The sequence below is a fragment of the Trachinotus anak genome, unplaced genomic scaffold (assembly GCF_046630095.1).
Source record: "Trachinotus anak isolate AG129_WGS33_773 ecotype Australia unplaced genomic scaffold, CSIRO_AGI_Tana_v1 ptg000007l, whole genome shotgun sequence".
In the NCBI taxonomy this organism is placed as follows: Eukaryota; Metazoa; Chordata; class Actinopteri; order Carangiformes; family Carangidae; genus Trachinotus; species Trachinotus anak.
This window is the reverse complement of record NW_027273858.1, coordinates 17940094-17957716: the sequence shown is the minus strand read 5'-3', so window position 1 is coordinate 17957716 and position 17623 is coordinate 17940094. Positions and strand designations below refer to the sequence as shown.

The 17623-nt window shown below is 42.2% G+C and overlaps 1 protein-coding gene across 4 annotated transcripts in view; it reads right to left on the bottom strand.

The window, feature by feature from the left end:
- Positions 1–17623, bottom strand: part of slx4ip (SLX4 interacting protein) — a 31123-nt gene that overhangs the window by 4780 nt on the left and 8720 nt on the right. For 3 of the 4 annotated variants that reach the window (XM_071481168.1, XM_071481169.1, XM_071481170.1), the window contains 2 exons: positions 6971–7048; positions 4945–5033 (listed from right to left, as the gene is read on the bottom strand). In XM_071481168.1, coding sequence (XP_071337269.1) covers positions 4945–5033; positions 6971–7048 — 167 coding nt within the window. The remainder of the gene's footprint in view (positions 1–4944; positions 5034–6970; positions 7049–17623) is intronic. The other variant, XM_071481171.1, reaches the window with a different exon arrangement.

Below are 17623 nucleotides of genomic sequence, written 5' to 3'. Positions count from 1 at the left end.
AGAAATATAGATAGAAAGAGATGGTGCATAAATTATGATCACCAGGGGTCGGACAGTAGATAGTGACCAGAGAAGAAAGTAGAGGGATTGAGAATAGAGAGTGAAAGAAAGCTGGTGTATGAACAACATTAGTATTATCACAAGCTATGTGGATAAAACAGTAAGTATTGTGTGGGAACGAGGTGGCCTAATCTTGGAATGATGCAAACTCCAAATAGCTGGAGAAAGTCCCGTGGAAAAGGAGGGAGGGACGGTGGTAAATAAGAACGTCTACCCGCCACCGCTACCACCTCTCCCTCAACTACAAGGATTTAACCCCCCCACCGCCAGTCAGTCTGCTCGCCCCCACACAAAGCTGTGAAACACTTCTCATGATGCAACATGTAGAGTAGACTAACAGTGCCCTCCCTGGCCCGGAGCCTCCAAAACAACATTGCTCCACCACAGGAGCTGTAACAAGACAGCACATCTGGATGTCAGATTACAGAGATAAGACTGGCAAAAGGGCAAAGAGAACAGAGAGAATGAATCATCTGGTTTAAGAGGATACCAGTACAGAATCTCATAGCCTGCCCCAACTCTGAATGACTCCTGGAAACAACTTCAAAAAGATAACCAACTACAGGCTCCATAAAATACAGGGAATGAACAGTTTCTCCTCTGCCATCTAAGATAAGGTAGGAACACAGATAGGAAGATTATGTAGGTTATCTTTTAATGCAGCTGCACTTGAAAGTATTGCACTGAACAGTCTCTGAATGGTCCAAAACACTTCAATGCTGCAGGATGACAGACTCTCTTTAAGGCATTGTTGACTGTATTTATTATCCTAATCTATACTGGCACACGGTTAAGTTTTTCCATATAAAATCTACAAAACTATAACAACTCTGGTGAGTGAAAACACTCTTTTTTTTAGGAATCAAAAGGAAAACACTTTTTTCCAGCTTAATGACCATGCATCTTTCAGTTTTTCCAATGTTTTCAAGGATTTTCAAAATCCCAAAAGGTCAGACACCTTTTTCAACCCATCGTGGAGACTGCAAAGTTTTAGTTGATCTTAAGTTAAAACATGAAAATTACCAGAAGGAAAACAAGATGACAACTCAGAAAAAATGTCAGAAGGGAAAGCTCCAATCATCTATCAACTCATATTTGCTGCCACAGTGCAACTCAGACTGTTTGTTCTTGGATTACTCCTAATACTTATGACTTTGTATCTCACCTAACACACACAAAACCAGTGAGTTGCCATCCAATAAAGCCGGTTATTCACTCATCTGTCACAAAAATAATGATTTATACCACTAGAAATGCTTGAATCCCTCAAACTACTCAAGTTATACAAATGAAATTATTCTTTCCACTGGAAAGCCTTTGAACAGCTTTATGATGGCATAACTAAGTAGAGAAAATCCTCTAACAGGCACCAAGAAACAGCAACTCTATTTAACTGTCAGGGCAGAAATACCTCCCGCAGAGATGTTCGTGAAACAAGTCCACAAATTCCACCCTTCACCCTCCACCCACCCTACTCCCACAGAGGAAACATGCCCTGTTTGTCTAAGCTCACCACATCTTCCCTGCAACAAAGTCAACAAACATGCATGGACACATACTTGTCTAAAATAGACGACAGTTCTTATCCATGAACAATGACAAAAGTTTTTGGATCCACCCATGTATAAGGATTAAGACAAGCTGTTGACTGTACTGACTCAGTTCGTGCAAATGAGCGAAAGCATCTTAAAACAGATTGTAGTTAAGGGACATGATCATGTTCTGTTGGAGATTATAGCCATGTATTTGACCTAGGTGCAGAGGAGATCAGCAGACACACTGGACGCTTGGGAAAGCGCTGCTTCTAGCTGCTGCGAGCTGTGAAGAACAGAGGCGTGCTGAGGTCATGAGTAAACACACAGGCTTGTCCAGAGCTCAGAAGGGGGGGGGGGAGACTGGAAACACATCTGCTCTGCCTTTGATCCAAACTTCTGCAGCCCAGCACGCCACTCACCTCAGCTGCCCACTCTGTGCCTGACTAGAAAACAACGGCCACAATCCTAAACACTAGCTCTTCCTTCCCATGCTGCCCGCCTCACTGTTGGTGCTGACTCACAGTAGGAAAAGCTTTTTATGAAGGATATGATTCTTCAAATGTCAAGAAAAAAAGATAACATTGCCAAAAGATTACTTTTGTTTGCTTCCCACTGTCTCATGCAAACGTAGTAGTTTATATGGCCTTACCTCAGCAGAGGTAGTCAGCTCTAGGTTTCTAGGTTGTAACAGTCAGAGTACTTCATGCAGATATTTGTCTTTTAATAGATTAAATATGAAACAGCTATAATGCTGTAATGCCCCCCCCCCCCCACGTTACAGGTAGTCATTTGATCCATGGTTGAAACGAAACTGAATTCATTATCACAACAAATTTGATTGGTTTATGTTAGCAGTTTCATTTTCATTTGATGATTCTTAAAGCGGCTATTTGTAAATTTTCTATGCCATTTTTTTGCCGGCAGCGGATGGTGATGAGTGTCACGTGGCAAGAGCGGCCACCGTTGCGTTTACAAGACAAGAGGGTATAATGTGCCCTCTGAGCAGCACTATGTCTTTAGGGCAGATTGGAGGCTGCAGGGAGTCTCTATAGGGAAGTAGCGAGTTGGGCCAGGGCTAATTGGTTAGCATGCTACCTTCAAAGACGTGAAAGAGACAACACTGGCGTTGCTTTCCACTGCTGAAGAAAGCTGTTGGTAAGTAATGTTTGATGTTGAACTTGCAACATTTTCTTCTAGACTGGTAAGTAAACAGCTGTTAATGCTAACACTGGCTATGTAGCAACAGCAGAACTTACAAAGAGCTCCTTTAATGATGTTTCAGATAAGATGTGGTAAATCTGCGCAAAACTGCACTGTAAAAACTGTAGTCTCGACAGAAATATGTAAGTTTCAATATCGACTTTAAGTGCTGGAAATCGTTAATAACTGGCATCCTGGTTCCTGCTACACTACACTCTATACTGGAAATGACTAAATCGCACCATCTCCTCTTCTGACTGAACCACAGCTGAAAACATGACTAATAGGGGAACGCAGTATACAAAAAAGGATAAAGCACACTCAAGTGTGGGAATGAGACTGGCTTTCACAGGACATAAGGCCAATCATGGTGTCACCTTAGTTCCCTCACAACATAACCCCTTGACCTTATAAGAAGTGCTAATTTGATGAGTCTACATTTCCACTGCGGTTAGGAATTTTTGTTCAACAAGTCACACAAACTGAATCCTAACAACAAAACCGAAACCTCCCTAAATACAGGGAAACGTGGCATTTTGTTGGGACTAACAGGCTCGTGCTGTCAAGAGTTGTGGGATAAAAGACCCCTTCTTTAACATATGACCAACTCTGACAAAGAACTCCAAAAACCCCATTATTTTTAGACAGCAACATTATTATGACGTACATCAGCTGTGACTCACCATTAACTTTTTTCATTTAGATTTTTGACTTCCTTGGCAACATTAAAATGGCAAAAAACCCCTTTCTGACAAATTAGAACAGAGCATGGGATGTAAACAAATAATTGTTTTTGTCATGTGAAAAACTTCAGCCTTGCCGTCTGGTATCTTTCCCTTACAAACCGCGTTCGAGGCTGGGCTAGTGAGAGCTCCACCACAAGACTCCCACCCTCCAATTCCCAGTGCTTGTACTGTATGAGCCCAAAGAACCACATCCTGAGGAGAGGAACGCAATCGACAGCAATGCCTCCTTGAACTGGAAAATTGGTTACACAATCTGAACTTTTCACTGACGACTATGTTGCTCCACTAAAAATATTACAATCGCTGCTTTCATTGGAAGCCAAACTGTGGAGAGTGCAGAGACATTTCAAAGGGAAACAATAGCTAAAACCCCATAGAAAAACAGCGGGTCACTGATCATGGGATGTGATGGGAGAGTTGTCTGTCCTTGATGTGAATGCCAAGGTGAGAGGCTCCACCACCATTTCCCAGAATACTCTGGGGAGTTTGGGATCAAATAAGCACTGACCAAAGGATAGTTGTCTGTAATATGGAAGGACAAAAAAGAACTACTGTAGTAGATCTTCTGACATGGGCAAGAATACAACATAATATACACAGCAAGGACTCTTACAGGGAAATACCCACTGACCCCAACTTTATCCAATAAATCAAGTCACAAGACATCTCACTGCAAAAAATCATATTAAAAATCCAGACAAAGTACTTGTAACAGCTTGATGAAGAATGTTGTTGTATTTTTCTTGAACAATGAACAATGCTGCTGTAAAATAGAGAATATAATATATTAATGATATATTTTATTAACTGTATATTGTGTTTACACTTAGTGAAGTGGTTTAAGATTAGATAAAATCATGATTTTTATACAAGATGAATATTATATTCTGACAATGTCCACATTAACTGCAGTGCCACAGTGAGTAGGAAGGAAAAAAGGAAAAAAAAAGAATTCAACTTTTTACTGTTTCCTGCCACATCTTTTCAAAACAGATCTTGAGTGTGTGAAACTTCTAGAAGTATCTGGACTTTCTCTAAAGATAAAGTGTACAAAATTACTTTTGGCTATATTTTCTGCCTAATCAATAACATTGAGTTTCACAACAATCCAGTTTGAGTTTGACAAAACAGAACTAAATCTGTACAGCTGGGGTGAATTGGGAGAATCTGGGACAGAGAGACTGACTCTGCAGCTTTGGACCCCACCTCAGTCGATCTAACCCCCTGTCATCCTCTCTTTCCCCCTCACTCACCAGGCGCCCACCCCCTCACATAAAGAGGATCAGCATATATACACTGAGAGCACAATTTGGCAACACATCCCTATAATAACACACAGACCCATGCAAGACTTTTTGCCAGGCGACTGGAAGAGGAAATAGAGGAGTATAAACAGCACTCACCGCGGCCAGGCTCGGATTTCCATGGTGTACTGAGGCATCCTCTGGACAGCTCACACACACAACATATCGTTCAGGAAACACGTGCAAATCTGAAGGCAGGCAAAAAAACAGCACAGACCATGCTAGTTAATAACATGGGCTCACCTCTAATTATGAATCAAAATCAGACAGAGGGAATTGTGGTGGAGGATTGAATGTACATCTACAAACACCAACTATTTACTATCCCTCAGACCAGGACAGAAAATGGCAGTTTACAGATAACTGCTGACTTTTATGAGCCGTGTAAACGCCATGAAATATTAGAAAATTTTATATTAACAGTGGCTCCTGGGAGGAATGACTGTTTCATCGGGTTCAGAGGCAGAGACCATTTACAACAATAAAACTACTAAATTACTATAATAAATCTAATAGTCTGTAAACGCTCCAGATGAACTGAGCTCAGCATATCATCTCAACTGGACAACCACGCTGGCCAATATCTGACCTATGGCCTGTTACATAGCCTTCTATATGTAAAGAAAATTAATCCAAAATCCAAATGCAAAATTTCTAACAGCACTCTGTCCTCTGCATCATCCATTGTTTCATGATGGCGTGCTTCTTGAAAAACACTGATACAAAAGAGACTGCTGATGAAGAAGAAGAAGTAACTTCCTGCATGAACAAATGAACAAGAGCAATATTCTTCATCTTGCATCCTTGTACCACTTCAGAGGTTTTGCAGCAGTGTTGACTTTAGTCTGTAAACGCTCATATTCCTCCTCAGTGCCCATTTTTAAACACACTGGTTTTGGTTCAGTTGTGTGGATTAGTGGTTTATAAACACAGCTAATGCACGCACACAACTTCCCACTCACTTGCATTAGTGTATGTTTACCTTGTGCATAGTATGTAATGAAGAAGACTAAGGATGTCTATGTCAGTGGGTGGGTTTGAAGAGTGATTGAATGTTCAACAACTACTTGACAGATGGATTTTTTGCTGTCTTGGCCTTTGAAGTTCAAAATTTCACTCTTAAACTTAAAGATGCATAAAACCTGACAGAAAAACAATGAAATTTACTTTGCATATTATATACAAGGATGAATCCTTTTGATTTTGGATATTCCAACAGCCTCTCTCTTGAGCCATCCCACTCAGGTAAAAATGTAGGGTTTACACAGTGTAGATCTCATAATCTAATGGGGAGATTTAACCACCAAATGGGATTAACCGTTCGATCTTGATGAAACAGTGAGCTTGTCTTTAGTCAGCCTCAGAACAAACTTTACAGTTTTTGCCCCATTGGTAATGGCTTGAGAACAGAAAAACTGAAACATTTTTGTTCATTTCTACCAATATTTGAAAATAAGATAAATCAGAAAATTAACCTGTATCCTCATTACAGTAAAACACTGTCCCATTGTATTTTAGCCTTGTGGTCTTAAAACATCTGAAATATATAACTGGCCAGTTAGAATAAAGATCCGTTTTATTGTTATTGAAATGTTTCATGACCTGACCACTACACACAGCTAACTCAGTGGACCAAAGTACACAACCTTTGACCACAGGAGACTGGGTATAATTTGATGTGTAACGGACCTGCTGAGAGAAGCCATCATCTCAGTCTGCAGCAGGTCAGTGCTGCTTTAACATCCAGGCCCCTAGGGAGCAGATATTAACTTTACTGACAGGAAGGGAGCCATGTTGGTCCCATGAAAAGGTGGCCAAGGGTCACAGGCACTAGATGGGCCATGGAGATAGATTCTCACTGCCCTCCATAGACAGCCCTCCAATCTGTCTCTCTCTTCCCACTCTCAGTAGCTTCTCAAGGGAACCACTTAATGGCTGCCTGTTCTCAACAACACCCTGAGCAGGTAGGGACAGGACATAAAATCAAGTGAGGGGGAGAAAAATCAACATGCAGACTACAGATGACTTGCTCTTTCTGTGGGAAATTTGGCTGAGAATGAGCCATTGAGATGTCTATTTTTGACTCATTTCACTGGGAATTCAATCATTGAAAACATTGACGTACCACCATAGAGCTGCTTGACAATACATCTGAGGTTGTAGTGCCGCTTCAGAAAGTTGGCAACCAGGTTGAAATTTTTCCCTATAAAAAAAAACAAAACAAAAAACAACAAACAAAACAGAAATACAACAGACAGTAAGAAAGAGCAGAAAAACATGTGAGCAAAACTACTGTACATGTGACACCATTTGAAAGGCTAGATCAGTGCCACCACGGACACCAGTGGATTAGTTGTGATAGTGTGTGCTGCACTTTTATCATTCCCACTTTAGTCAATTTACAACCGTGACACAAAACAGTTGCTGTTGGCATTCAAATCTTTTTTTTTGGTCAAGCAAATGTTATTCATACAATGAGATAAAGCGGTTAATCAAAGGGCATTCTATGCAAATATTTTGATCCAGCATAAAGCTCTTCACATGACTTCCACCACTGGAACTCCACCGCATGCTGCAGAGGCAGGTTAGACATACCGACAGCTGAATGTTCTTAAAAAAAACGGCTCGGCACCCTACAAAACCAGCTAACTGGTTTATAGAGTGAGAAAATGTTTGTTCTGTTTTAATTTAACTGACCTCCCGGTTTGGCACAAGCAGAGAAACCGTGGCTCGAGCCTCTGCTCTGTTTGTCATGGAATGTCAGACGTGCTGGGCAGAAGAAGTGGCCTATTGCCTAATTTGGGAGGAATTTGTTGACTAAAAGCAAGGATCTGGCTAACACGCCATCTAGTTGTTCTTTGTAAACAAGACAACCGTGCTGGGAAGCTGACAGAGCCTGCTCACTGTTTGGCACCTTGTTTGTAACCTTTGCTCTTCTTTATACATTGACTGTAAAACTATACTCGACTTAACCACCTCCCTTTCATTTTTTTTAATCTCATCTGCTGTTCTCATATTGCTGTTGCCGTGTGAAAACCTCATTAACTGCTAACTATGGGGATTTTAGTATTTTAACTTCAATTAAAGGATTACACGTCTTCCATAGTTTGAGAACATCCTGGCCTCTTGTACTCAAGGCTCCTTCAGAACTCCCTGGATAATGTCAAATGTCTGTCTTGATTTCTGAAAAGCTGTCATTTTGGAAGAGGGGGGGTTTTCACCCATTGGCAACAACACCGACAGTCACTCGTCATTAAAACTTGGAAAAGTCTCCTCTAAAAGTTGACCCACAACTGGGACAAATATGTGGCGTGTTCAGATGAACATACAACACACACAGGAGCCAGCATGGTAACAGCACCCACCCAGACACAAGTGTAAAGGGAACATGTGTGAACATTTCCCCTTTCTCTGTTAACTGATGTCATCTCAGCACCAACTCCAGGCATCTAATTATGGTCTTCAAAAAGGAGCTGTCTTGTGATTCTTTAGATAATGACATGCAATTACAGAGACAGTTTGCCACAAAACTGTCACAGGTATACGGTTAAGTTCAGTGGCCAGTGATTAATGACTTTTTTTTTCTTTGTGCTTGTGGCTGAATTCTCTGCCAGGGTCACGACTTCAATTAACAACTATCAAAACAATGCAAACATAAATGAAAAAAGGAACAAACTAATTAATGAAACAGTTAATCACTTAAATCAGTCTATTGACTAAGGACACACCCCAACCTCCATTAAAATGGCAGGTTTTCAAAATATGGATACCTGCTTGTTACTGTGATACTAAGCCAATGCAATCAATATTTTTGTGAAGATAATAGGGTGAAATTGATACCCAGGTGACAGGCTCTAACACTTGTCAGTTTAGCACCTATAGGAATGCGTCTGATCCTCAAAAGCTTTTAGCCTCCAGCAAAATTAATATGTTCGACCGTTTAGTTAAAATTTGTCAGCATACTGTACATTAAAAACTCTCAGCGGGACCTGTTGCGCAAAAAAGAAATCTCTAATCTGAACAAATAGGACAAAGCTTCCAGTAGACACATCAACTCATCATGATTAAACTTTGACAGTGAGCCTTGGCGTCAGTCCATAGTGCTTATTTGTGCACTTGCTGTGCATCTGTTTCATAACGTGTCAGTTGACACATCATACCAGCTTTTCTTAAGTCAGTGACTGTTAATCCTCCTCCTCAGGCTCCATTATTTTTCATTCTAAGGGCTAATTATTACGCTTGATACCAAATCAAAAGCTAGTTGTGAGGGCAGTAAATCAGTCTGGCTCCAACGTCTGCAGCCTGGGATTAAGATCCTCTGTCTTGCAACACAGGGGCCCCGTGACAGTGTCTGATGGATGATAAATGGGAAACAAGGCCCCAGGTAACCCTGCAACTCTGTAAATGTAGCGCAGTCTATAAGTATAATAACAATATCAGATTTTTTGTTGTACCCCATCAAAATGGATTTGTGAGAAAACGACTATGATGATAAAGTATTAACTCTCAGCTTTAATTTCAGAGTGTTTACATCCAATTGGATTCATGTTTTTAGTATTTTGGTAGCAAATCCTTTGAAGTCAGTGTTACCTGAAGGTTATACACTCTATAGGTGCTCCTCAGGCCTCCAATGCACCCATCTTCAGTTTTTGGTTGTATGGTGGGCTTTTGGGGGCTTAAGTCTGATCTTCAGCAAGTGAGGAATGAGGTCAGGTGATTGACATGGCCACTCATAAACATTCCACTGTTAAGCTCTAAAAACCTCTCCTAAGGTGGTTTGGCTGTAAGTTTAAGATCAATGTCCTGCTGCAGGATGACCGACAACACCAGAGACAAAATCACTAACTTTTGCTCACTGTGTGAAGGAATCACATAAAACACAATTTATCAAGAAACATTAAAGCAGCCAATTACATAATTAGTTTGACCCTGTAAAACTGGGGGGCACTAAGTGTAAAGCGACTACAATTACTATACAGCTGTTAAATGGATGTAAACACGTTAAAGCTGCGTGTTGGTACTATAACCTCATGGTCATTGTTTCGTTGCAAATCCAATGTGCTGGAATACAGAGCCAAAACAACAAAAATGTGTCCACACTCTAATGGACTGTGTGGGGTGGACATCTTGTTGAACCAGGAGTCACATGTTAAGGTTAATAAGTACATATGTTATTGGAATACCTCACTGATCTATCTTCAGAGCTGTGGTCTTTGGAGGTTTGTCCCTTTAATACTCAGTGTACATGAAGTATGCAATAGTACTGGAAAAGCCAATTAGTTTTAAATAGATTACTTTATTAATCCTCAAGGGAAATTGCATAAACACTCTTTATTGGTATGTAGAGCAGGGTTGTAGTTAACAATAGCAGCATTCCTTTATTGGAAAAAAAAAATCAGATATTTTGTCATTCTTTAAATAGCAAAGCAGTGGTCATCATCCATTCTGGATGTCTACCCAGAGAGGAATGCAGATCTTTATCTCTGTTTGTATTCTCCATTCTGGGTGCAGGAATCAAGCGTCTTTCATTGCACACTCATGGCTTTCTATGTTTTTAGAAGCTTTGATTTAGCCTGTTGGACTCTTTAGCCTCATATCTAGCTTTACAACTATTCTCATTGCTTTCCCTGGTGGGTTGAGCTTGCCAATTCCCAGGACAACTTTGACAGGGATGTCTGGATACAGAGTTGGGAACCAGTGCAACACCATGGCCTGAGACATCAGCTGTTGCTCCAACTTTATAATGTCCTGCACAGCGCAGAGTTGCTCTTGGCCCTCTGCCCGGATTCTCTCGTGCTAAGCTTACATTCATGTTTCTCTCTAACAAACAGTTTGCTGGTGCCTCCTCTGGGAATGAGTGGCCCCTTTCTGTGGCAACTGTGGCCCACAGTGGTGCAATACCCAAATCTGCAGAGAAGAAACTTTCAAGGGTTTTGTACTTCCTTCAAAAGAAGATGGTCTTGCTTTATTGTTTTGAAACCCAATGCACAACAATATTATGACAGGTCAAATCAAACAGTAAACTAGCTAGCACGCCATGTTTTCAGAAACATGGTAGATAATATTGTAAGTGCTTGTATGGAGAGACTTCTTCCATCTTGTAAAATACCGCAGGACAACTACAGAAGAAAGACACAGACTCCAGAGGGCTGGTGCCAAGGCTAGAATACTGTACTTTTGAGACACACACACACGCATACACATCCCTGCAGCTTTCACCACTTCCTGGGAAAACAATGAGAGGAAAGAAAAGTCAACAAACCAAAAGACATCCAAAATGACTGGGACTGTAAAATGGAAAAGACAGGGGTGAGAAGCATTCAGACCAGGGTCAAAGGTAAGTCCCCATGGAAAAGACTTCATTAACTTCAGTCATATCCTGAGGAGATCATTAAAACAGCTATAGAAAACAGAGCCTCTCACTATCTGCATTCCTGGGAGCCTGTGCTATAGTGACTCATGCAGGAATCCATAAGCATTTCTGCTCTGACTTACACAGGTCCCAGCCATGCATAAGCCTGACCACAGTGGGTCCGTGGCCTTTAACGAGGTGTTCTCTCAATACATTTATACGCACTTAAGTTACCTTGTTACCCTAAGCTTTCTGCAGTAACCTGATATCACTGTAAAAGAGAAATCAGGTTTCTATAATAGGGGTAAGTTATGACAAGACACCAGTTCAACACAGCTAAATTTCTGCTGGAGGAAATGAATTTCTTGGCAGAAGTGCAGGGAAAGATGATAACTTGTAGCGATCTATCCTATGCAAAATAGTTAAATCTAAAGTCTGACTAAAATCAAGACTGAGGTAAAGAAGTCTAAATAAGACAGTTTCCACAGATGAACAGAGGATTCTTTTTCAAATTTAGGCTTGTGCACAATAAGGAAAAAATGAGAGGCTTTTCAGTCAGTTGGTTCAAATGTTTCCACCAAAAATGAAAAAAAAAAAAAAAAAAAACTCAGGCTGCAGTATTATATATCATTATTACACTTAAATTATACCAGCACTGGTTCAAAAACATGGCAGGAAAACAAGAAGAGAAATCTGATTACCCACCAGCTGCATGTAAACTCAGACTTTACAGTAACCAAGTTATTGCAGTGCATGTAAAGGCACTCTCCGATTTCCTGCAGTAACTTGACTTGTCTCATTAACAGTGTTTCTAGTGTGCATGTAAATGTGATGACTGTATGTCAGGAGAAGTGCAATTTCCCACGCAAACTCCTTTATGAACAGGAGTCGAATCAGCAGGACAGTCAGACATCAGTGCCCGAGACTTCTGCTCTTTTGACATCTCTGCTTTGATGTGGACCCCCTCCCTCTGTCCTCAAGTGTGGGTGGAGAGTTGGGGCTTAGAGCGAGAGAGAGGGGTGGAGTGGTGAAGGATGAGAGAGTGAGGAAGTTACCCATATGTAAGTGGGGGCTTTCCTGGAAGGACATCACTCTCTGTGTGTAACTGTAACTACGGCCGTAGCAGAGCACTGTGCCTTATCATCCTGCACAACGTCCACCTGAAACAATATTTGCACATGAGTGTTCAATTTAACATTTGGGTGACCCCTTCATCGCAGTTACAAAATACGCCGCAGCATGGTAGCTCAGGCCAACCCATAATGCAGCATGTGACTAAAGTGGTGGGGAGCATTTTGGAGCACAGAACAATTATCAAGGGAAAAAAATCTATTTCTCCGAAACTTAATCTGACGAGAGAAAATGCAGTCACAATACAAAATGTCATATTCAATCATCATTATATCTTAATTAGCCCAAGAGGCCACAAATCTCTCAAAGTGCTGCCTTTGTTTATATTCAAGAGCATTCAGAATGAGGAAGATGCAAACTGCTTATTCTACATTGAGCTCCTTTGGATTAATATTGTGCAGAGCAGTTTTTGGAATTGAGTTATGCATTGTGTTGGCCCTTTAAAACTCAGATGCCTCATTGGAAGCAGGCTGTCTCTGCTTGCTGGGTCCTCTGGAAATCTGCTAGCCTGTGTTTATGAATCCAAACAGATAAACTATGGCACACATGGCGATTCTATCCAGGTTTTGCTATCTGTGTATGATAATAACTGGTGGGTAAGACAATGAGGAAAAGAGGGGGACAGAAAATCTGTGTTAAAATGATTGAAGTTCAGATTTTTATTGTTATTTGTAAAAAATGTTACAAGCTGACCTTGTGAAAACAAAAGGCCTGGAAAACATTAATGTCTACAATTAAACTGTACTGCTTTTATTGCCATCCTCGGCCTTTCCTGACAACACAAGGCAAATTTGGCAGTCTTCACTACAACGGCACCTGCCCACAGGAAAAACCATAGCGCTCACAAGAGCATGTGACAAAGGCCCATTTCTTTTGAAGTGAAGGAAAAAGCAGAGAAAAACAACAATATCCTCGGAAATGTTTCAGTAATTCCTGAAACAAGGCACTCTGGTCATGCTGAACACTTAGCATGAGTTCAAGAGAGTGTGTGCCGTCTCCCAGACCAGATTGTGGTAAAGGGGAACAGTCACATGAATGTGATCCGTGCTCAGGCTCAGGCTGAGGCCCTAATTATATGGGAACAGAGTGTGGTGTGACAGCTATGGCGGGGATTGCGGTTGTGTCCTAAGAGACTGCAGCTGACCCTGCGGAGAGGGAGAAGGAGAGAAAGTGAGAAAACATGAAAAGACGACATGAGGAGAGCAGAGAAGAGCAGACATGGAGGGCACAGGAGAGGAGAGGAGGGGGGAGGAGAGGAGAGGAGAGGAGAGGAGAGGGTGCATAAATGCCTACAAATGTAAAGGACAAAAAAAGAAAGAAGGGGGGTTAACAGTGGAGTCAGACTGTCCTATGTGCTGCTGCTGAGTAAGGCCAGGGGCTTACAGCAAGGATTTAAAGAGCCACAGCAACACCACAAAGCACCAGGGGGAAGGGGGTTGCCCAGCAGGGGCAAGGGGAGGGAGGGCAAGCGGGGAGAGGGGCAGGCTGGCTGAAGCGGCTACTCTGATCAGGATCCATTTCCAGCCTGGGCCTTGGAATTCCTTTGTTCCTGTCACAGGTCTCCATTTCCCACTCGCCTTAATCCCAGCCTGCCTCACGCCCAGTAACACAGAGCAGGGCAGGTAACTCTGCCACAGGCATGCCTCTCTATTTACAGACCAGTCCCCACATAACAGCCACTCACATAAATAGTAATGGCTGCAGTAGCACTGAGAAGAAACAAGTGGATTAATACAGGTTGTTACTACATAATGACTTATGTTTCATCAGGAAGTTGCTGTGATCTGTCACAGCAGGAGGCTGAAAAGTTGCCGTGTATTGATTCTCCCTAGAAAGGGAGAATGTAATGGTTTATATGTTTGTGTGTTTTGTACACAGAAAGTCTCATTTGCATTTTGACTGAACAGTTTTTCTGAATTTGACTGAATCTGAATCTGTTTTAGCCTGGGGCTGCAGGCTTTCAAAGTGTTGAAGAAGCCAAACAAAGCCAAATCTATGACAGGGCAAAGCAAAAATTAACCATCTCCCGTTTAGTCTCTACACATCCTCCGCATTCTTCTCAGGGAGGGAGATGGTCATTCGTAAACACATTCTCCAACAGTAAAGCAATCCAGCAACACTTGTGCTTTTCCCGCGATGGCCGTGGCCAGGCTGCCTTAAGCCCCCTTCATGGGGCTGCCAAGAGGAGTCAGCGGTACACTGTGCAGCACTCGCAAAGCCCTCTCCCACGGCTATTAGTGACCATTCATCTGGGGAGCCTGGGAAAATGCCTCTCCAGCCTGCCGTGGCCATGGGGAAACAGGCTGGCAGGTGTTCCCTCCCTCTAAGCCCTGGCACCTGTGCAGGGAGAGGAAGAAGGAACCAGCTCTGCCATGGGCTAAAATGGACTCTAGGTACCACTTTGCCAGGGCTCCTCTAACTCTGACTGGTAGGAGGACTCTCAAAAACCAAGTTAAGCTATACCCGAGCTCTGCGTCACATGGAGAGATCAATGTGGCTGTATCAATACCAACAGCAGACGCAAGACATCTGGTAATGTGCTTCGGCAGTTTGAAATGGCATGTTAACTAAATCCATGTAAAATGGACCTTCTCAGTTTACACTCTACACATACACACAAATATATAGGCCATTATGAACTACCATATTAATATTTCCTCCAGTTAAAGCAACACTAGAGCAAATGAAAATTGAGATAGTGCACAATCAGCACTGTAGGTACACAAGATCTAATCGAAAGCAAAAAGTAAAAGTAAATATATGACAACATACAATAATATACAATAATCTGTCTGTACAGCATCCTGTGTTGTCTAAGAGGACCCCGCCTGACATGAACAGGTCTTCTGCAGAGAATTTTTCATGAAGACAACCGTGACACTCTTTTTGTCGTAAAGCATAAAATGTATTTGTCAAAGCACAGAGAACCTATTATCCACTCATTTTCAATCTGTAATTACTCTGAGAAATGTGGGTGTGTTCAGCACGGTCTACCAGGGAGAATGCAAGAGGCCTCTCCCAAGCTTCTAAAGTCTAGCATGTCCACTCTGCTTGTCCAGAGCCAAAATATTTGGTGGGAAAAGTTCCCTCTGTTCATCTCTCTAAAAACATAAATAAATCACATCACTATGAGCTAATCATGAAGTCTCAAGTAGCCTGGGTAAAAAAGAAAATGGGGGGGGGGGTTGAAAATCGGCCTCTGCAGCTAAGATTTGAAGAAATGGATTGGATTTATGTTGGCAGAAGACACGGGATAAGCCCCTCTGTGACATGTTCACTGGATGCTATACACACACACATGTACAGCCAACACACCATAAGTACATAAATACAATAACCCATAGAGATAACTCAGATACAAACACTTGCACTGAAGGGCCTTGGAATGTTAAAAGCTGTTGATGGCTCATTTGAAGTGCCAACAGCTGAGGCTGTTACGCTGGTCTTACTGCTGTCTGTTGGCGGAAGCCCCTGTGATTTCACACTGGCACCAGCTCAAAGACCGCCTCATACAAGACCCACAGTCCCTCTCCCATACCATCCCACACATAGCACCACACTCCATCCGCCTATTCTTGGCCTAGACACCAGCACTAACCCTGCCCGACACCTATATGCAACAACATGCACGTGTTCCAGCACATACACGTCTCACTCCAGGATATTCAGCTTACTTCTGCTCTCAAATAACATAAAGCTGAACACAGACAAACCGGATGCAAGCTGGTCTTTAGCTGAAGCAGATACACGCAGGAAACTGGCTTCCATTCACTGCTGTGGACAGTCTGAAAGTCCAGTGAGGATTAGCATGTTAACGTTTGACCTGCCTGCAAAACAGGCAACCACAATACTTAATACCCACCCTGAGGTTTGCTGTGGTTCCCTCACTAAGCCTATAGTCTGTCCTCCCCTTTTTATGGCTCCTGCCTGCCTGCTCACTTCTCACAGTCACAGTCTCCACCTTTACTGCTGTGCTGCCTCCCTCACATGGGACAATGAAAAGACCAAGAATGTCATTACACTCACTTAAGACCTTTAATAGGACTACAGCAGATGAATTGTGTAGGCCTGTTTGAGGCACTACACCTTTTCATGTTCTGAGAGGGGAAAACTCATCGATCTGGTATGGAGTCATGTTCCACTGGTTACATTCTTTTTGGCAGAGCTGCAAGGAGCTTAATCATTTTTACATGCGTATTTCACTGCTGAAACACTGATAGTCCCCTTGTTCATGCAGTGGAGTGAATGAGTGTGTCTGTGTAACTATGTGGAGCCTCAGTCTGTGATCGCCATCATTAGAGATGTCTGTCTCTCCTCAGTCTGTCATGGGGAATGTGCGTCAGGCATTTCAGTAACCTTACACTGTCAGCCTGTTCACACCTACCCCAAGGGGAGGATATATCTCTCCAACACACTATCGCTCCTTTTGATTCTCACTGGTTCTGATGTGTGTGAGTGCCTGCTTGCATGTGTGTGTACCTGCTTATATTGACTGTATGTTTATCAAGAAAATAACAAAAGCTGGGTAATATTTACATATATATCTGTGTACAAGGTAAACACATGAATACACCGTTGAAGTGGATGACAGGACTTAAGTGGAGGGGAGTAGCGTGAGAGGCAGAGCTGCAGCCATAGGAGAAACTTTATGAGGCTGACTGCCCTGTAATCCCACTCTCACAGTCAGGCCTGCCCTGCTGAGTGGGCCCAGTTTAACTGCCCTTAAGTGCTACCTGTGACAAACCTTTCTGCCTTACAACACGCAGCTGGGGGTTCCTCTGAAGCTAGGCTTACAATGCTTCAAAGGCATGTGTGTGGGTGGCTGGGTGAATGTACTCTTACTGGATAAATTAAATAAAAAAATATATGAAAAAAATGTAATTAACTTGTTCCCATTGGCACATGATTTATTGATATCGCTCTCTGTGTATATAGGTTGCATGTGTGCATGTGTCAGGGCAACTGTTTTTAGTGTCATCCAGTTAAGTACAAGTGCAGACAAACACAGGTGTGCCGACATCACATTAACTAGAGGGTTAACAAACATAGGTAATATTTGAATGTACAAATGAATCTAAGACGTGCCAAGTTAAACAGTGTAATACAATATAAAAACCTGTATCAGCTCTTGCCGTCACAGGTCACACCCTGGGCGTAGATAGCCACCATGTCCCAACTAGTTCTGTTGTCTTTCCACCCACACTCTGCTCAAAAAGGTAACCTTGAAATATTTTTTGACTGTTTTATAACTCCATTCCCATCCTGCTCACAGAGCTCAATGGCTCACCTCCATGC